The sequence below is a fragment of the Barbus barbus genome (assembly GCF_936440315.1).
Source record: "Barbus barbus genome assembly, chromosome: 16".
Taxonomy (NCBI): Eukaryota; Metazoa; Chordata; class Actinopteri; order Cypriniformes; family Cyprinidae; genus Barbus; species Barbus barbus.
Genome location: NC_136744.1, coordinates 12401271 through 12423412, shown reverse-complemented (window position 1 = coordinate 12423412; position 22142 = coordinate 12401271). Strand labels below are relative to the sequence as shown.

General features: G+C 38.3%; 1 protein-coding gene across 6 annotated transcripts in view; it reads right to left on the bottom strand.

Annotated features, from left to right (window-relative positions):
- The window catches only part of LOC306882525 (centrosomal protein of 170 kDa-like), a 47967-nt gene that overhangs the window by 14385 nt on the left and 11440 nt on the right, over positions 1 to 22142 (bottom strand). For 3 of the 6 annotated variants that reach the window (XM_079437212.1, XM_079437210.1, XM_079437211.1), the window contains exons 3-9: positions 19640 to 19729; positions 17776 to 17854; positions 17435 to 17493; positions 17091 to 17262; positions 13728 to 13865; positions 8313 to 8771; positions 2362 to 2903 (exon numbers count right to left, since the gene is read on the bottom strand). In XM_079437212.1, the coding sequence (XP_079293338.1) occupies positions 2362 to 2903; positions 8313 to 8771; positions 13728 to 13865; positions 17091 to 17262; positions 17435 to 17493; positions 17776 to 17854; positions 19640 to 19729 (1539 nt within the window). Of the gene's footprint in view, positions 1 to 2361; positions 2904 to 8312; positions 8772 to 12494; positions 12543 to 13727; positions 13866 to 17090; positions 17263 to 17434; positions 17494 to 17775; positions 17855 to 19639; positions 19730 to 22142 lie in introns of those variants that run through there. The other 3 variants (XM_079437213.1, XM_079437214.1, XM_079437215.1) reach the window with 1 other exon arrangement.

Sequence of the window (22142 nt, the reverse complement as noted above, 5' to 3'; positions counted from 1 at the left end):
ACCAATGCAAAAAAAATGATTTTTAGAAATGTTGGCCAACTGAAAAGTATGAACATGAAAAGTATGAGCATGTACAGCACTCAATATTTAGTTGGGGCTCCTTTGGCCTGGATTACTGCAGCAATGCGGCGTGGCATGGAGTCGATCAGTCTGTGGCACTGCTCAGGTGTTATGAGAGCCCATGTTGCTCTGATAGTGGCCTTCAGCTCTTCTGAATTGTTGGGTCTGGCGTATTGCATCTTCCTCTTCACAATACCCCATAGGTTTTCTATGGGGTTAAGGTCAGGCGAGTTTGCTGACCAATCAAGAACAGGGATACCATGGTCCTTAAACCAGGTACTGGTAGCTTTGGCAGTGTGTGCAGGTGCCAAGTCCTGTTGGAAAATGAAATCTGCATCTCCATAAAGTTGGTCAGCAGCAGGAAGCATGAAGTGCTTTAAAACTTCCTGGTAGACGGCTGCGTTGACCTTGGACCTCAGAAAACACAATGGACCAACACCAGCAGATGACATGGCACCCCAAACCATCAATGACTGTGGAAACTTTACACTGGACCTCAAGTAACGTGGATTATGTGCCTCTCCTCTCTTCCTCCAGACTCTGGGACCTTGATTTCCAAAGGAAATGCAAAATTTACTTTCATCAGAGAACATAACTTTGGACCACTCAGCAGCAGTCCAGTCAAGACGCTTCTGACGCTGTCTCTTGTTCAAGAGTGGCTTGACACAAGGAATGTGACAGCTGACACCCATGTCTTGCATATGTCTGTGCGTGGTGGTTCTTGAAGCACTGACTCCAGCTGCAGTCCACTCTTTGTGAATCTCCCCCACATTTTTGAATAGGTTTTGTTTCACAATCCTCTCCAGGGTGCGGTAATCCCTATTGCTTGTACACTTTTTTCTACCACATCTTGTCCTTCACTTCGCCTCTCTATTAATGTGCTTGGACACAGCTCTGTGAACAGCCAGCCTCTTTAGCAATGACCTTTTGTGTCTTGCCCTCCTTGTGCAAGGTGTCAATGGTCGTCTTTTCAGCAAGTCAGCAGTCATCCCCATGATTGTGTAGCCTACAGAACTAGACTGAGAGAGCATTTAAAGGCTTTTGCAGGTGTTTTGAGTTAATTAGCTGATTAGAGTGTGGCACCAGGTGTCTTCAATATTGAACATTTTCACAATATTCTAATTTTCTGGAATACTGAATTTGGGACTTTCATTAGTTGTCAGTTATAATCATCAAAATTAAAGGAAATAAACATTTGAAATATATCAGTCTGTGTGTAATGAATGAATCTAATATACAAGTTTCACTTTTTGAATGGTATTACTGAAATAAATAAACTTTTTCATGATATTCTAATTTTATGACCAGCACCTGTATAACCCTGAATCTTAGACGTCTGTATTTAATATAGCCAGATTTTTTTTTTTTGGCACACAATTTCAGCCTTAGTGCTATACATTTTTATTTTTTTCTTCCATTTCTCACAAGGGGAAGTGACTACCATGTTAATCTGCGAGTCTTGTGATGAGTGATGAGGTTTGATGACAGTGAACTACCATCCTCCACAAACCAAGCCAGCTGGGTAAGTGTTTAACAAAAGGAAACATGTCCATATACTTATCTGTCAGACAATATCTTAAAGGGATAGTTGACCCAAAAATTTAAATTCTTTCATTAATTACTCAGACTCATGTCATTCCAAACCTGTAAGACCTACATTAATCTTCAGAACACAAATTAAGATATTTCCACAATGCATGCGTGTGGTGCTGCAGACACAGGAGCCAGCATCCATGTCACATGGACTATTTTAATGATGTTCTTACTACCTTTCAGGGCCTTGAATGTGGTAGTTGAATGGTCAGAAAGCTCTCGGATTTCATTAAAAATTTCTTAATTTGTGTTCCGAAGATGAATGAAGGTCTTATGGGTTTGGAATAACATGAGGGTGAGTACTTAAATGACAAAATTGTCATATTTGGGTCAACTATCCCTACAAAACTGCCAATTAAAGGGACGTTCACCACAAAATTTAAATTCTATCATTATTTACTCACTCTCAAGTTGTTCCAAACCTGTATGAGTTTCTTTGTTCTGCTGAACACAAATGATGATAGTTTGAAGAATGCTTGTAACCAAACAGTTGCTGGTCCCATTGACTTCCATAGTATGGAAAAACATACCATGAGAGTCAATGGAGAATCAATGCGTGCATTTTCATTTTTGAGTGAACGATCCCTCTGAGACACAAATCATTCCTATCTTCTGCTTGATAAGATCATCAGGAAATTCATTCATTAATAAAGTATTTATTTTGATTCAGAATTGCTAATCAACCAGGGTTATGGTTAGTTTTCATACCTTATCGATCATTCGCCGTGCCTCTTCTTCCTCAGGGTTGCTTTTATCCAGTTCAATGGTGTAAGTTCCCTTGTCGCTCTGGTCGTCTTCTTGTTTCTGAGCCTCATCTGTGGGACTGGGCTGCCCAGTAGCGGCAGGGCTCTGCACCACCTTTGGCTCCTCAGATCTCTGCTTGAGCAGGAGTCGAGCAGCCGTGGGTGCGACTGCCGCTAGGGATGATGACATGCCCTTGCTGCCGTCCGCTGCCGTGGCGACAACCTTAGGACGTGAAGGCGGTGCAGGGCAAAATCCCTCCCCTGCCACGCCTCCGAGTAGCGGTGCGGTCTGCGAAAACGAGTAGGAGCGCCGTTTGCGAGGGTTATCCTCGTCATAGAACTCGATCATGAAGGCTGTGCGGCTCACAGAAGACGACCCCTCTGTTTTGACCCGGCCCACTCCTGCGGCTCTCAGGCGCTCTTCCAGTGCGGCGTGGCGTTTGCTGCCAAATCGCAATCCTAGGCCATTCTCGCAATCGCTCTGCGTGCCATCCTCGTGTTTACTGCCTGTAACGGAAGATCGTTTGGATGGGTTACGGCAAATTTTAACACAGAGCAGGGCAGTGCTTTCAACCAAGCGTGCAACTACAGACGCAAACCTAACCAGAGCTAACACAAAATCCCCCATGCGATACACCCTGAGGCATTAGAGTGGACTACAAAACCGGTTAAGTCTCTGGACGCTAACTAATCCCTACTCTCAGTGAGAGCACAGGAAAAAAAAGGCGAGGAAATAAGAGGTGGAGGAGGGTGTCGTCTATTCCTCAGCTTGGTCGGCTGAGGAAGCAGCATGCAGTCAGAAGTGACAGCCTCTGCTCTGGGAGACTGGGAGAAACAACTACACCACTCCGACAGTGGCCTTTCAAGCACAAACCGTGAAACAAAGCAGCTCTTCTGTGTCTCACAGCATGTTCTTTGAATGAGGAGAGCTGGCCCCACCAGCCCTCTATGAGTCAGACTGCATTTACTCTAACTAGTCCTATAACACCAATGCAAACAAGCGTATTACATTATACAAATACAGGAATTAACGTAGTATTGTTTCATTGCCTCTAGATCATGCTCTGTATAATGTAAGGTACCATTCTCAGGTTCTTCTGAGCTTTCTATTCATCAAAGAAACCTAAAAACATAGCAAAACTGTTTTCAACATTGATAAGTAATGTCTCTTGAGCAGCAAATCAGCATATTAGAATGATTTCTGAAGGATCATGTGACACTGAAGACTGGAGTAATGATGCTGAAAATTCAGCTTTGCCATCACAGGAGTAAATTACATAGAACAAGACAATACCTAGAAATACTTTTCATATTTTCATAGTTTCAATCAAAACTGAATGGTCTGATTTAATTAACCTCCAAATCCTGACTTCAGACTATGTATTTAATTAAGACTGAAAGGGTAATCTGATCAATATCCAACACAATAGCTTTAATTTTTTAAGTGACGTTTAAGGGCATGCAAATCTGAAATCAATTACACCATAATAATAGAAGTGTGTAGAAATAAAAACTGTTACAAGTAATGGTGCAGCTTAAATGTTGGAAATAAGAATATCAGTAAATATTATAAAATTAGCTCTGCAAAATGCAAATGCACTCAAAAAATAAATAAATAAAAATAACAATAATATATATATATATATATATATATATATATATATATATATATATATATATATATATATATATATATATATATATATGTGTAGGTGCTGGTCATAAAATTAGAATATCATGAAAAAGTTTATTCATTTCAGTAATACCATTCAAAAAGTGAAACTTGTATATTAGATTAATTCATTACACACAGACTGATATATTTCAAATGTTTATTTCCTTTAATTTTGACGATCATAACTGACAACTAATGAAAGTCCCAAATTCAGTATCTCAGAAAATTAGAATATTGTGAAAATGTTCAATATTGAAGACCCCTGGTGCCACACTCTAATCAGCTAATTAACTCAAAACACCTGCAAAAGCCTTTAAATGGTCTCTCAGTCTAGTTCTGTAGGCTACACAATCATGGGGAAGACTGCTGACTTGACAGTTGTCCAAAAGACGACCATTGACACCTTACACAAGGAGGGCAAGACACAAAAGGTCATTGCTAAAGAGGCTGGCTGTTCACAGAGCTCTGTGTCCAAGCACATTAATAGAGAGGCGAAGGGAAGGACAAGATGTGGTAGAAAAAAAAGTGTACAAGCAATAAGGATAACCGCACCCTGGAGAGGATTGTGAAACAAAACCCATTCAAAAATGTGGGGGAGATTCACAAAGAGTGGACTGCAGCTGGAGTCAGTGCTTCAAGAACCACCACGCACAGACATATGCAAGACATGGGTTTCAGCTGTCACATTCCTTGTGTCAAGCCACTCTTGAACAAGAGACAGCGTCAGAAGCGTCTTGACTGGACTGCTGCTGAGTGGTCCAAAGTTATGTTCTCTGATGAAAGTAAATTTTGCATTTCCTTTGGAAATCAAGGTCCCAGAGTCTGGAGGAAGAGAGGAGAGGCACATAATCCACGTTGCTTGAGGTCCAGTGTAAAGTTTCCACAGTCATTGATGGTTTGGGGTGCCATGTCATCTGCTGGTGTTGGTCCATTGTGTTTTCTGAGGTCCAAGGTCAACGCAGCCGTCTACCAGGAGGTTTTAGAGCACTTCATGCTTCCTGCTGCTGACCAACTTTATGGAGATGCAGATTTCATTTTCCAACAGGACTTGGCACCTGCACACACTGCCAAAGCTACCAGTACCTGGTTTAAGGACAATGGTATCCCTGTTCTTGATTGGCCAGCAAACTCGCCTGACCTTAACCCCATAGAAAACCTATGGGGTATTGTGAAGAAGAAGATGCAATACGCCAGACCCAACAATTCAGAAGAGCTGAAGGCCACTATCAGAGCAACATGGGCTCTCATAACACCTGAGCAGTGCCACAGACTGATCGACTCATTGCTGCAGTAATCCAGGCCAAAGGAGCCCCAACTAAATACTGAGTGCTGTACATGCTCATACTTTTCATGTTCATACTTTTCAGTTGGCCAACATTTCTAAAAATATTTTTTTTTGCATTGGTCTTAATTGATATTCTAATTTTCTGAGATACTGAATTTGGGACTTTCATTAGTTGTCAGTTATAATCATCAAAATTAAAGGAAATAAACATTTGAAATATATCAGTCTGTGTGTAATGAATGAATCTAATATACAAGTTTCACTTTTTGAATGGTATTACTGAAATAAATCAACTTTTTCATGATATTCTAATTTTATGACCAGCACCTATATATATATATATATATATATATATATATATATATATATATATATATATATATATATATATATATATATATATATACACACACACACACACTTAATACAAATTTATAACTTTGATTAAAGGTAAAAATGGAGTATGGTGCAATGAAAAACTATACTGATTTTTTAAAATGAAATTCAAAATACACTCAAAATAAAATAAAAAATTTCAACACCATTAAAAAAACAACTAAAATTGAAAGCAAAAATACTGAAAGAAAAACTATAATAACTTAGCACCATTCATGAAACATGAATTTCAATATTTATATATTAATACTTTGGTCTCAGTTTCTCTTTCTAGTTCTCCAAATTCCAATACACTAGTTTCCCACCTCAAACAAGAAACAAGCCCTCAAATGATAAAAAAAAAAATCCAACTCACCAGTGGGCAATCGAAACAACAATCCAACTCACCAGTTCTTAGATCTCGCCCAACAAAACAAACAGCGCCAATACAGTTTCCAAAAGACAACCGCAAACACAAGCTCTAAAAAAGAACCACGCCTGAGACTGGATAGACCGCATATTCTACCAGCCTTCACCAATTATCAGCCCTGCTTAGAGCTCACACGTGGATTTGCTGTCAGCGCTCTTTGGCTGCAAAACACACGTTCCTCATAAATTAGCACACATTTCATTACAGAATCACATGATGGCAAGCAGAGTGGGCTTTCGTCTCCCAAAGCGGCATGCGGCAGTTTTTACAATGAATAGTCCTACCGGAGGGAAGTATACCAGGTGATCCATAGAAGGAGAAGGTTTTTGTTTAAGAAATCAGGTTTTGTACAAAGTAGATGTCAAAGTCTAGCTAAACCACTAAACAGACTAATCAATAGCTCAGAAATCAGTGCAGTTCTGCTACGGTTAGAGAAATGACTTCTTAAGGAGAGTGTAAGGAGAAGGTGGAGCGTTAACTGCTTTCTTTGCTAAGCTCTGTCAGTGGGTGCAAGGAAAAAGTGTTTTAAAAGTGCTATGTGGCAGCTAATCCTCTGGAATGGGAAATTCAGCTGACGCTATACAACCCGTCTACTGGCTGGTTGCAGAGTTCAGTTAAATTTGATGTCATCATTATTGAGTCCCTTCAGCAGCTGTGAATTTTTTTTTAAGTGGAATGAAAGTCGGCAGTCTAGATAATGAAAAGGAATGGATGTCTATGAGGTTGAAGAGGTCATGCCTCACATGTTGGGCATCTTTAGTCTAGGATTATGTCCATTTAACTGTATCAAATGATCAAGAAATAAATCACTGTTAAGACTCCACAGCATCGCTCATTTACATTTTTTAAACTGCAAGGATGGTGGTGGAGGTAAAGAATAGAGACACTGAAGCTTTGAGCTGACAGAAGTCAATGGCATTCCCCTTCAATTGTCCTTTAAGGCTCCTACAATAAGGCACCTTATACTGCTTTTGTCATTTGCGCCTCTTCTGAGTGCAAATAATCAATCTGAAAGGGTAAAACATAAGTGAACTCCCTAGTCATCATTTTAAATTATTTAAAAACAAGAAAGTCCAACTTCATTTGAACTGACCATGAAAAACTCCCTTGTGGCTTTGAGAGATTAAATTCACAAGGGAATTTTCTGAGGATGCCTAGTGGTGGCATCAGCATGGAACAAGGTCTCTTCCAAAACCTTCGCACTCACTGTACCTCGGTGGAGGCAAAACTCCCAACCTTTATTTGAACACTGCAATCATCAAAAAACACCTGAAGACACATTTCTTCTAAGATCACATGACTAACTGCTTTAACTAAGATTATTAAAAATAGCTCCACCGCACAAAAATTGTCATTATTTACCCACTCATGTTGATCCAAACCTCTTGTGGTTATATTTTCCGTGGAACACAAAAATAAACATTTTGGAAGAATTTTTTTAACAAGCTTGCGGAGAAAGGCTTACCAAAAAAAAAAAAAAAAATTACTGGGTTGTTCTTTTTCATATTTTCTGGGTTGAGATGCACCAAGGAATGATTATAGCACTTAAACATGGAAAAAGTCAGATTTTCATGATATGTCATCTTTAACACTTTCACACTATATTCTAAGTCTTCTGAAGCCATTGGATAGTTTTATGTGAGAAACAGACACATGATTCATTTTTAATAAAGGCGTATGTCTAACTCGAATCAATGTTCAGATTTAAAAATAGTGTCACTGAGGCAAAAATGCACCATTTTTAATTTCTGGATAGAAATGTAGGCTAGCCAGACCAAAATTTATCACAGAGCTTCAGGGGACAGGAATTGATTCTTATTTTGGACCGTGACAGCCCTTGGTCATTATGAACTGCTGCTTTGTTTTATCAAAGAATTATACTTTTGTGTTCCACAGAAAAATATGGGTTTGAAATGACATTAGGCCGAGAAGCACTGTTTAGGAGCACTGTTCCTTTAAACAAGGAACAATTCTTTTTTTTTGCACTTACACTTCAGCTCTAGCTGAATTTGCTATAAAATTTGCTATGGTAGTACTACATGTATTGCATCCTCCCTTGGGTTTATAGCTTCTCCTTGTATTATCCTCATTTAATAAGCTGCTTTCATAAAAGCACCTGCAAAATGAATAAATGTATGTGTAATGGCGTACCTTTAAGCCTCCTAAGGTGAACAGGCACATCACTCTTGATGGTCTTACTGTCCTCTTCTGTGGACTCGCGCCTCACTAGAGGAGGGTCATTCTGGGCAAGCCAGTCTGCCACCTTGCTCTCAGAGGCCATGATGGCTGCCTGCAGGGTGCTAAGGTCTTTACTGCCAACGTGAGGTGATTTTTTTGGTCGTGGACGAGACACATGATCTTTAATGGTGACCTTCCCTGGGGAAGTATCGTCAAACTCGATGGTGAATGAGGTGTTGGCCTGTGCAGAGGCATTGGCCGTAGTTGATTTTGCAGCCCCAGTGCCCTCAGTGTCCTTTGTTGGGATCTCATGGATGCTGTTCTGTGCCATTTGTCCCTCCTTGCTGGGAATCTCAAAGTAGCTGGGCTCAGCGCCTACAGGCCCCAGACCATTTTCCTTTGATTTATCACCTCGCTTGGTCTCTTTGCTCTCTGTGGGGCCACAAAAAAAGAAGAAAACTAAGGATCGCCATCTATGAGTTAAGGGTCATGGCCTCAAAATGAACAGAATGAGATTAGCTTGCTATAAATCAAGACTGTGGACTTGAATCATTGTCAGGACACAGCCACCGTTTAATATCTGTCACATTACAAGAATTAATGGGATGGCTAATGGCACCTTAACAACATAATGCACTGAGGACACATGCTCTGACACCCTAGAGCTAAATTTTGGAAATGACAAACTGTTTGACTAATGCTACACAGAATTACCCATTTTCATGCTATTAGTTGGAATAAGCAGAAATGACACAGTGTCTAATATACAGTTCAGAGGCTCTCAACCCTAGGGTTGGCAGAGATAAAAATGTATACTTACTGTACACATTTCATTTTCAAATATTTTTTGAGCTGCAGTTTACATACCAGTTTACATGCATAGTACCTTTCAAAACTCACTTTTCATTCATTTGTAATGTATTTTTCACAGAAAAGATGAATACTCATAAACTGAAGTTACTGTCTGCTTGCACTTATTTGTGCAGTGCAGGATTTAGTGCTTTTGTCTACATTTAGACCAAACAAATGTCTCATAATCATGGCGCCAATGTATACTCTGAAAACAAATAATGAATTAAAAATGAAATGTACTAAATAGTGCTGTCAAATGATTAATCGCGATTAATCTCATCCAAAATAAAAGCTTTTGTTTACATAATATATGTGTGTGTACTGTGTAAGTTTATTATGTATATATAAATACACACTCATACAGTATATATTTTAAAAAGAATTACATGTATTTACATGTATAAATTTATATTTATATAATTTAGATTATATATAAATATATTTAATATATAAATAAAAATTTTCTTAAATATATACATGCATATGTGTGTATTTATATAGACAATGTATGTGTGTGTATGTGTATACTTATTATGTAAACAAAAACTTTTATTTTGGATGCGATTAATCGTTTGACAGCACTAGTACTAAATACTATGTTAATCCTGCCATATGGGAAGAGAGAAGGCATGTAAGAATTTTGGAACCAAAAAATGAGTCACAGTGCAAAACGTGAACAACCGATTTAGATTCTCTAGTTAAACTGATAGATTTACAGCATTTCATTCATTTCATTGAGGTGTGACTTCAAAGCTCAATTTAAATCAAGTAGTAATTTAGTAAATACTCTATTGTTAGCAACAGGTGCACATGCCTTTTACAGGCACAGGCTCTAGGGGTGTCGCGATATACCGGTATTTGCGATAACCATGATATTTAAAATGAACAGGACACTTAAGATAACACGACACAAAAAGCCTACTCCAGCGCCAGTACCTTGTTGAGCTCCCAGGAGGCAGTATTGCACCTTAACACTGACAGCTGTCAAACAAGAAGACGACGCAGCTCGCGGCTGCGCCAAAGAACTTATACTGACGAGCTACTCTGAGAAGAACCATGTTACATATTATACAGACAGTAAGTTGTCATTATTTTACTAGTCATGAAATGGGAAACGTTACATTAACTTGTTAACAGCGGTTTCCTGTGTTCATATATTTAAATAAACAGGTGATTCTTTTACTAAGTACCGCGTTTTCTTTACTCGTCTAAATTTTGTATTTGTATTTGCAATCAAGTCATGGCCAATACATGTGCGTAGCACTTGATTTCTTTGTTCAAATCTTTTTTACATGATTAAAACAAATCTAGAAAAACTGAGCGACTACGTTGCTACATTAAACTCTGTAAAATGCTATTTTGGTCGCAGTTCCATGCACTTAAAGGGGGGGGGGGGGGGGTACAATGCCATTTCATGCATTCAGAGTTGTTTACACTGTTGAAAAGTTGGATTCTCATGCTAAGCATGGACAAAGTTTCAAAGAACAATTTGGACGTATAGCAGTATTTCTGTGCCAAAAATCTCACTTCCGGGTTCGTACAAGTTTCGAAGAGTTTTTTTCGATCATGGCTCTTGCTGACATAAACAACGGTGGAACTCCTTATATGGGCATTTCTCCTGGAAGAACGCACCAGTGCACGCATCGACCAGGGGTGCGTTTCCCAAAAGCATCGTTAGATAACTATGGTCGTAAGTTCCATTGAACTCTTATTGGTAACGACGAAACTTGTGACCATAGTTGCGTTTGGGAAACACAGCCCAGAGCGAGAGAGAAAACACGCCCATCAATTCAGCTGCACTGCACAGGACTCGCTCAGGAAGAATGTCTCTAAAGAAGTGTGCTTTTGGTTGTGAGGGAAAGATAACCTTGTTCAGCTTCCCAAAAGAACCCAGAGGTACATGAACAGTGGATGCAGTTTGTTTATCGGGGCAGCAACAGAGTTTCTCAAGTGTGTTTGTTGACGAATGTTTTATAAACAAGGCCGAGTTCGACGCTGGATTTGCACATCGTTTAATACTGAAAGATGGAGCAGTCCCAGCTATAAAAGATCCCGGTCATGATTCAGAACTGCAGACGGTAAGTGAAACGGCATCAAATGTCTGTGTTTTGTTGGTGATGGGTGCAAGTGCTCGTCACTCTTTAGCTCCACCCACGGCGCGCCTCAAGGAGCTCGGCTTCTTCCGGAGTGAATCGTAAAGCTCTATCTTTCTTTTATAAATATGATCAAACTAAAGACTTTTTGGAGATATGAAGGATGCAGTACTACTCTATAGGTATTCAAGATTAACATGTGATTGGGTGAAACTGTGTGTTATGTCTCCTTTAATGCCTCATCTGCGGTCGTTCTAGACGCACATTAATACTGAATTAGAAGCATGTTAACTGCATGACTTCATTGGCACCGGTGCAACTATAGGTTAAAGAGATTAAAATACGGGTAACTTACACAACTTAACAGGTTAAAGTATCAGTTTTGATATTAATATTTATTCATCATACTATTGAACTTGGCTATATTTTCTCTCTTGTTATTTCATAGAGAGCTCCAAAGAAGACAGAGAAAGCTTGAGTACAGGTCAGCTGTGACCTGAAGAAGAAGTGAAAATGCCTGTGCCCTGTGTTTATCAGTATCCTTATGTTCATTGGGTAAAAAGAAAAACTAAATAAACTAAGTATTAATTAATTTGGCAGATTCCCCAAGGTTTCTATAGATATTGCGATATATCGATATTGTGAATTCTTTTGGCCATAATAACCATGGTGTGAAAAATCTAATATAGTGACAGCCCTAGGCACAGCAACATTTTTCCAAATATGATGTCATCATGACATCATCAGTAATGTATCTGAATCAGACTAAGTTCTACTTAAATTTCCACAATTAATTCACTACATCTAATTTACTGAAAGTCATGTCAAGTTAATCCTCTGCACAGCACAACCTATCAGAGAGCAGCTGAAACTTCCTATTTTTAAAAATACTGTTGCACTTCCTCTTTTAAGTTATTATATTCAGAGATACTTATAAAGACATGCAACAACAATTCTTTTTATTCACCCTCAGCAACAAAACACAACAGAAAAGCACTACCTACTATTAGAATTCCACTTGAATCCTTTTTTTTTTTTTTACTACTAAACAGATAATCACATCTGTTTAGCAGAACATTTGACAATACATCTCAGTAAGTTCATGTGAGGCACAAGATCTTCTATGTAAATATACACCTTTACTAACAAGTTAACAGATGATTAACTATGTTTAATAAAGTACAAAAAGTTTAATACTGAAAATACTTACAAATCTAGCATGTGTGGCTGCCTCTGTGATGAGCGGCACTGCTGTCACAGAGGAGAAAGCAAACACGCCTCTGTGACAATGGAGATGGAGGGGGCAGGGCCTGTCTACAAATCAACCTATTCACTTCTTAAGGGAGACGGTTCCCTTTACATTCTCTTCCTCTTTCTTTCCTACGCTGGCCTGTGAATCCCTGCCTACAGAAAACCAGCCTTGACTGCTGCCTAAAATAGCTCTGGGAGGTGTTGGCACTTTGATGTGGTGGACTGTTGCATGAATGATTTTCTCTCCCTCTGTGGCAGCACTGAGGTTTAGCAAGCCTGAAACAAATAATGCTGATTAATTTCGAGCTTCTGCCAACTTTGTCGTCTTCTGAACCTGAGTCTGTACTCTTTGTCTGAGTAACACTGTAAGGTTCTGTCAAACAATGCCACTCAGTGTGCCAGCACTAACCCTTCGAGATATATTTACCCAACATTCCCTCAGAAAGAAACAAGGCTTCTTCTGGGAGGAGATTTTGCATTTATGAACAGAGATGGTGCTGTTTTGAGTGAATTAAATTAAGAGGGCTCAAGGGCACGAGTAAGATCCCTGGGCTTTGATGGTCTATTCTGGGGTCAACGATAAAAGCGGCACACATTATAAAAAAAGAAACCTAAAAAAACTCATGTTTATTGTTAATTTGGTCTAATAACTGTTATTATATACATGTACATAATCTAGAAATGTAGCATTTATTCAGTGCGTTTACATGTGCAGTTATAATCAAGCTACAGTGGGTAAACAACAAAAATCACATCATATAAATAATTTAAAAATGCCACACTAAGTGCACAATATGTTTTTCTTGCTGTATCAAAAGACTATTTTGAGTACACTTGTCTGGTTTAGTGTCTGTAGCAAATGTGTGATGTCCTGCTGTGGTAAAGCCTCTGTAATCTACAATCCCATTACTCCTATACGGAGCAAGTTAATGGGATTCCAGACCACTAGATCACATGCCAGCTTCAATCGGAACCAAATTTCACACTTTTTTCTTCATTATCCAGCAACCAATTCAAACTCTTCACAACTGTCCTCTGTCAAGTGTAGATATGCTCAAAATGTGGTAATAAGAGAATCTTCCTCTGACTGTCAAAGTGTAACATTTAAAAAAAAAAACAATTTTAAAAATGTCCAAGAAACCCCCCAAACTTTTGTGTAAGCAGTGTTTAAAAGGATTCTGGGATATTTTACCTGCTCCACTGTTCTCCTGCTTCTTTCCAGATGTTTTATTCTCTTGTTTAAAGGAATTCTCATCATCTGCATCCCCGTCGCCCCACCAGGATGGCTGTCCATACAATGGGGTTCCCCTGTGTATGGCAGCTATGTCACCTTTTATAGAAAAAAAAAGACTTTGCTACTGAGGACATGAGTGTTTATGTACATAAGGTATAATCACTAACACTATATATATCTATGGATTTCACTACATACTTTCCTTTCCTCTGATATTATGTGCGGTTTCCTTTCTGAATTTAAAGGAGCAACCACAAATCTAATTTGCTTTCATGTTTACATTTAAATGTCACTTTTAACTAAACTCTGTTCCCCACAAAAAGCTCTAATATGGTTTTAAAAAACTTGGAATATAGTGCATAAGGACGAGTTTTTTTTTTTTTACTTTAATCGAGTCTTTTGTCCCTTTTGAAGTTTGATAGCTATGGTTATGGCCATGAAATGCCAGTGTGTATATCAATTAAAATCTCCTTTTGTATTGAAAAACAATAACTGCATACAGTTTACTTACTTATCTATGTACATGATGCAGGATTGCAGCTAAACCTTAATTTCATAGAGTATAAACTAACAGGGCTCACTGTATGCAAGATAAGCCTGTTTCTTTTTGAAATATTTGCCATTTGCATGGTCCAAATTCAAGTAAATTGTAGGGGAATCCTTTTGATGTTCATAATACGGATTCAGAGATTCCAGCGCTGCAGTGGATTTTATTCTCTTCAGAAATCAGTAGTTTCTTCATGTGCTGCACACAGTTGCATCATGTAACTTTAACAGCCAGGGGATTATTGGACAAGCCTGACAATTAGCAGGATGAAATAACCAGGTGGCAGTGAGATAAGAGTGAATGTTAAATGCTACCTGCCTTTGACATGCTGATGGCTGGAAAACAGAGGTATGGGCGTAGGGCTGTTCCATTCCCTATTATTAAATACCCAGCACTTCACGACAGGGCTGAACCATAGTTCTAATTATGTAGAGTAACACATAAATACATGTGTTTAGATGCATCAGAGTCTCAAATAAAGCAATAAGCCCCATGAAGCTGTGGTTTACAGTGATTTTAGAACAGCTAATAAGGGGCGTCATTAGGCATGGCGTTACATATTACAACATATACCTGGCAAGGTTTGATAAAACAAACACACAGCAACAAAAATGTTGATAAAAAACACTAATTATTCCACCAACAAATGTAGTTCTATAGCAATGTTTAGGAGAATGGCTGCCCTCCTGATGTAAAGAGGTCACAGGTGTGTTTATAGAGTATTTTACAACGGCTTGACTACAGCTTTTTATTGGTTTTTAGCATGTTGCTAGGTGTCTAAATCAAAAGAGCCCATCCCAATTATATTCTCTAATATTCTAAAACCTAGATATAACTGTCAATATACAGTGGGGGAAAAATATTTGATCTCCTGCTGATTTTGTACGTTTGCCCACTGACAAAGAAATGATCGGTCTATAATTTTAATGGTAGGTTTATGTTAACAGTGAGAGACAGAATAACAGCAAAAAATTTAAAAAACGCATTTAAAAAAGTTATAAATTGATTTGCATTTTAATGAGTCAAATAAGTATTTGACCCCTTCACAAAAAATGACTTGTACTTGGTGACAAAACCCTTGTTGGCAATCACAGAGGTCAGACGTTTCTTGTAGTTGGCCACCAGGTTTGCACACATCTCAAGAGGGATTTTGTCCCACTCCTCTTTGCAGATCCTCTCCAAGTCATTAAAGTTTCGAGGCTGACGTTTGGCAACTCGAACCTTCAGCTCCCTCCACAGAATTTCTATGGGATTAAGGTCTGGAGACTAGCTAGGCCACTCCAGGACCTTAATGTGCTGCTTCTTGAGCCACTCCTTTGTTGCCGTGTGCTTTGGGTCATTGTCATGCTGGAATACCCATCCACGACCCATTTTCAATTTCCATTTTCTTTAATGCCCTGGCCCTGACAGTACATGGCCCCCGTCCATCGTCCCTTTGATGCGGTGCAGTTGTCCTGTCCCCTTAGCAGAAAAACATCCCCAAAGCATAATGTTTCCACCTCCATTTTTGATGGTGGGGATGGTGTTCTTGGGTCATAGGCAGCATTCCTCCTCCTCCAAAAACGGCGAGTTGATTTGATGCCAAAGAGCTCGATTTTGGTCTCATCTGACCACAGCTCTCATCTGAATCATTGGCAAGCTTCAGACGGGCCTGCACATGTGCTTTCTTGAGCAGGGGGACCTTGCGGGCGCTGCAGGATTTCAGTCCTTCACAGGGTAGTGTGTTACCAATTGTTTTCTTGGTGACAATGGTCCCAGCTGCCTTGAGATCATTGACAAGATCCTCCCGTGCAGTTCTGGGCTGATTCCTCACCATTCTCTTGATCATTGAAACTCCACGAGGTGAGATCTTGCATGGAGCCCCAGATCGAGGGAGACTGACAGTTATTTTGTGTTTCCTCCATTTGCGAATAATCGCACCAACTGTTATCACCTTCTCATCAAGCTGCTTGGCGATGGTCTTGTAGCCCATTCCAGCCTTGTGTAGGTCTACAATCTTGTCCCTGACATCCTTGGACAGCTCTTTGGTCTTGGACATGGTGGAGACTCTGGAATCTGATTGATTGATTGCTTCTATGGATAGGTGTCTTTTATACATATAAGGAGATGAGATTAGGAGCACTCTCTTAAAGGGACCCACTGATCATTTCTTTGTCAGTGGGTAAATGTACAAAATCAGCAGGGAATCAAATAATTTTTGTGATTAAAACGAACAGAACACCTCTCTGATTTGAGGTATCATTCATGTCCATAGCACAAACGGTGTGATCATTAAATGTGAAATCAATGGAACTATGCTAGCCATTAAGAGTTGACAATGCCATTCTTAATTTTCCATTTGTGACAAGTTTTTTTTCATTTTCCTTTACAGGAAAAAATCTGATGCAATCGTCTTTTTAGCCAGAGGGCCGTTTTTCTCTTTCACAACTGTCCCATGTTTGTGTTACACGTTGCTACAGTGGGAGGAGAGTTAATGGTTTTCTGATTCCCAGCCTGGTGCTTGACATCAGATGAGATGACAGAAGGTCACTTACACCTGTCACTAATCAATGCCTCAATAAAAATAGACCATGATCATTTATGTCACCTTGCTCTACTGAAAAGGGACAATGGATTAGTTAATTAATGGGGCACAGCAGTGGCTAGTCCAGTATTACTCACATTATTTAAAGATGACAAATTGTTTTGCATCACCTACAAAGTGGTTTGAAATCTTCAGACACAAATATAATTATCCATAACTTATACCCTGACATCATCAAGGTGATTTTTACCTGGCATCTTGTCATCTCCTTTGTTTGGCTCTGCAGGTTTGGCTGCTGGTTCAGCAATGGGCTCTGCGGGTTTGCTCACTTTGGCTTTGTTTAGGGAAGACTTGGGGGTTTTTGAGGGCTCTGCACAGGTGGGCTTGTTGCCCAGCTGAAGTTGGCTGGTGAACTTCTCATGCTGACAGAAAGGAGAGAGAAGAACACAGTAAGCACCAGAAACCTGTCATCAAACATTACTTCCGGAAGATAAAAGAAAAACTACATAAGATCAGCACGTGCAATTCTGATATACTGTTACCAGTATATTGTTAACTATATTAACTGATTCAATGATGTAGTGGTTGTTTTACCCTCAGAGCCTCCTCTGGCACATGTAGCTCTCCTCGCACCACAGTGAACAAGTTGGTATGTGAGTCGGGTTAAGGAAGACCGTTTCATAAATAGCCAAAACATACTAAATATCCATACACATTCACACACATGGCTCAAAATATGGAACCATATAACTCTAGTTCTACTTCTTTTCTTTGTCATGCACATACACATAAATCTTTCAAATTATGAGTGTATAAACAAATTAAATCACATAAAGATACACAAAAGGACTTTTAAATACTAAATTGACACTAAATCTTAAAGGCATTAGAAGAAAATCTGATGACATTGAAGCACATTGTGCATTGAAGGATATCATATCCAAACCGCAGTTTGTCATCAATCTTTAAAGTGATGTACATCTGTTCCTGGATTCTGACATCATTCACAAATGTCTGAAAATAAAAGAGTCAATTCACATTTTGGTGGGCTCAACTTATAATGGTCCAAATATGTTCATAAAATGTTAAAATATAAAAGTTAAAAATCACAGACAAAGAAGTTAATAATTTCTAGTTCACCATAAGCACTGTATTTTACATAGGTCAAGGGTCAGATTTACTAACAGCTTGTGCCAGCGCAAACCACCTTTGGCTTTAAAATAGTATACTGTCAGGTTTTACAAAAGACGAGCATTGAAGAATTAGCACTGAAAAGCCATAGACACAGTTTTTTTGCACTTGACCTTATTGAATATGTATTTGTAGGAGTTTCCCTTTCAGACACAAAATTTATGGGAGGAGAATATTATAATGAATCACACTACGCAATTTACTAACATTTACGCTTGTCAAATTACTGGTATTTGCACCATTATTAACGCCAAAAAAGCATGTCTTAAACTATTTTACACTTGAGTCGTAAGTTTGGAACTTCTTCAGAGAATAAAAAAGGTTTTCCTTTCCTGAAGTAAAAGATTAGACAGATCAACAAGTCAATTATCCCTTGAATCTCTGCTTTTTATTTTTATTTTTTCATCTAATTAATCATTTTAGAAATTGAATAATAACAACATGCTTATGGTTTATTCTCAAAATCTCCCTGATCTCCTCAAAATCCCCATTAGATTGTACCTCAGGAGCACCATACACACACACTACACTCCATTAACCTGCCATTCATTAAGGCAGCAAGACATCTGCGCATTTAATTAGTTCAACTTCAAAAGTTTAGTGCACAAATGGTTTACAGATCCCTACTACAGTGAGTCACCTCACAAAGTCTGAAAACATTCAGGGTGATAATAATGTGCTTTAAGGTCTGCTCCGTCTCAAATATGAGCCACTTCCTGCAAAGCACAACAAACAAGGGGAGCAAATCATACTGACAAAGCACTTTCTAAAGCATTCAAGTTTAAAATTTCCCTTAAAATCTCCTCCTCTGTCCTTCCTACATCCAAAGACCTGAAGATATTTAGCTGGAATGTGGGGTCAAAGCTGAGAAATTTGTGCAGGCTCTTCGGTGGCTGAACTGCCAAGTTATTTCCCTTTATTCAGTTAAGATTTCAACATGTGCCAACTTTAAGGAATACGGTAGTTTCATACAATGTCTGGGCTTGTGTGGAGTTTTGTTGAAAACTAATTCTTGGTCAACATGTGAAGTGTAAACGATACTGGAGCTAAAAAAAAAAGGTGGATAATATGCTGCACATGCTATAATAGTAATTTCCTGCCAAAGCAGGACAGGAAGAGGATTTCTTTAGCATGACCCAACAGGAAGAGGTTGTAATTTGTGTGAGCGGCCCCATGAGTACTCATTTAGTCATAGAGTTTCTACTGAACACAAACACAGAAGGACATAATCTAACACAAACAGAGCACAGACTCAGGAAAAGCAGACTCACAGCACCTCAATATATTACTAAGGTTTAGATTTACCACATAGTAAAAGAACCAAGTAGGAAGGAAAGTTTGCATTTGAGTAAGGGGCGAACAAATCCACGTCAAAATTCATTAAGAGTCTGAATATACATAAAACGGAAATTTTAAATTTTAAAGAACCTAGCCTTTTTTTTTTTTTTTTATTTAAACTGAAATTATTTTTTATTGTAAGAAGAAAGACTGTAAAGTGTGACGTGGAAAGCACAGTTAAAATGTAAAAATGATAAAATGTGTTGCTTTAAAATCGGTGGCCTTCATTTATCAGAAATGTGCCACTCCATCATCTTCCCTCTAACTCACCCCGTTCAGGCTTCCCAGATCCTTCACTTTGTGCTCATCACTGCTGGACTCATAGTTGATGACGGCGTGCTGCTTGTCTACACTGCGAGACTGCAATCACACAGATAAAAGCAAGAGTTATGAACCACAGACAGTTTTCGCTGAGCATTATCACTTCATGGATTTGTTATGTTTGGAAGCTAGTTTATATGCAGCCACAGAAGTATTTTACCTCGTAGCAATGACAGAATTTGAAGGTGACATAGCTTACAAGTGCAACATACCAGAACTGACAAACATCTGATAAGAAACAAACTCTCATGGAAGTACTGAAGATGGTTGTGAGCTCAAGTTAAAGTCACATTAGTGAAATTTTGTGAACAAAAAAGTCCATTGTCTACTGTCAAAAACATAGTGATGTATGAAGCATAGCTCAAACCAAACAGCTTTCTGTTGATCAACGCGGTGAATCTGAGTGACCAACTTGAAGATGTTGCAAAATCTGTGTGGGTAAATCTTTTGCCCTCATGCAAAATTCCTGATTGTGTGGATTCCTGTTGAAATTACTGGATTTTGATCATGAAAATTCAACAAACAATAGTAAATATTTAATGCTAAATGTTTAAATAAATTTTCAGGTACTGTATCTTCATTTAAATAATGTGATGATGGCAGAGAAAAGGCCAACCTCCAAAAGACATTGTTTGCAGACATTGGAATGACAAGTTGCTCATGAAATAAACATTCAAATGAGCAAATTAATGCAAATGTAGAAGTTTAGAGTATAAAACATGCATCTGCTGATGATAAAGAACCTAAAATGAGTGTACGTGAGCAAAGTGGCTCTATTTTAAAAGTGAAATCATCCTCATTTCAGTGATAATGAATCTAATACATTACCAATCTTTTTTGAGACAAACCATGTGACCACTAAACGTATTGTAACACAATCACATGACCAGACTGAGATTGATTTATGCCTGACCCTAACATGGAAGGGTCAAAGAGGGAAATGGGGGTTTCCTAACTAACTGTTTATGTCTACTAGAGACTAGTATTTGAACACAGAGTTAGATTGTTCTCTACATACTCACCATTTTAAAGGCACTATGAGCATAGTATTCGTTTTGTACCAGTAAGTGGATTTGAGAAAAGGCTTTTTGTTATTTCTTTGAGATGCAAAGAATTCATTTCCATTAAAGACTTCTGAACTAAATGTTTCCTCAGACGGCCATTTCAACTTAAACTTGCTATGTAGTTACTAAGGTGTTGTGAGAGGTTTGTTGTTATGTGGTTGCTAGGCTGTTTCGTGCGGTTGCTAATGATTCTATGAGATACAGTTTTCCCTCAAGCGGCTGATATTAGATCTGCGTTTGTGTTGTGATATGTCAAGTTTGTTTTGGGGTTGGACTGAGTTACTCAGCTCTCTAATGACGTGACTGGCACTCTCTCCCCTGTAATGTTTGGCATTACAGTCTCTGCTCTTGTAGTTCAACACTGTAGTACATCTAAAAGTACCCCATGAGCTGTTCGCCCCACTTTCTATTAATAAAGTTGCATGACTAACACATGCATACTGATGCTGTGGTAGATAGTAACAATCATGCCACTTAGCTGGAACACAACTTTCCTCCTGGGATGGATTAATCTTTCTCCATCCTTCCTATCATCATTACAGAAAACGTGTGAAATACACTAGCGATAAGTTTGGGGTTGATACGTTTTTTAAAATAAGTATTTCATGCTTAAGGCTGTATTCATTTTTAAATCAAAAATATAGTAAAATCAGAAATGTTAAATAGGTTTACAATTTAAAATAAATTCTTTAAAATGTCATTTATTCCTGTGATGCAAAGCTGAATTTTCAGCATCATTACTCCAGGATCACACGATACTTCAGAAATCATTCTAATATGCTCATTTGCTGCTCAAGAAACATTTCTTGTTATTCTCAATGTTGAAAACAGTTGTGCTGCTTAATTTTTTGATAAATATTTTAAGTTTGAGACCAGTTTGAAAAGTCATTCTTTTGCCATTTCACTGAGTGATGCTAATAGTACAAAAATACTCACGTCACCTAAATAAAGATTTGATTTAACAACATATTCATAAAAGCATCAGGTAGGGCTGCACGATTATGACACAAATCATAATTGTCGATTATTCCCTTGAGATTGTAATTGCGATTATTAATAACGATTATTTTGAACAGATTTATGCCATTGTTTGAAGCTGCATGCCATATTTTTATAAAATATATATTTTTTAAAAAGGCTGAAAACACTCTTCCTGAACTTTTATTGCTTTTCTATAGCATTGAGCCTCAAATGTCAATTGTACATTGGTTTGGTTTCTTCTTTAAACTAAAAAAATGTAAATTATGCATGGTATAATAATGTTATACTAAAATTAAAAGAAAAAAAAGAAAAAATGGTTTACTAAAGCTATATATTTCATATTATATAGCTTTTGTTCCGCTTTCGACTCATTTGGCGTTTAACATATCTATCATGCACAACAGAGT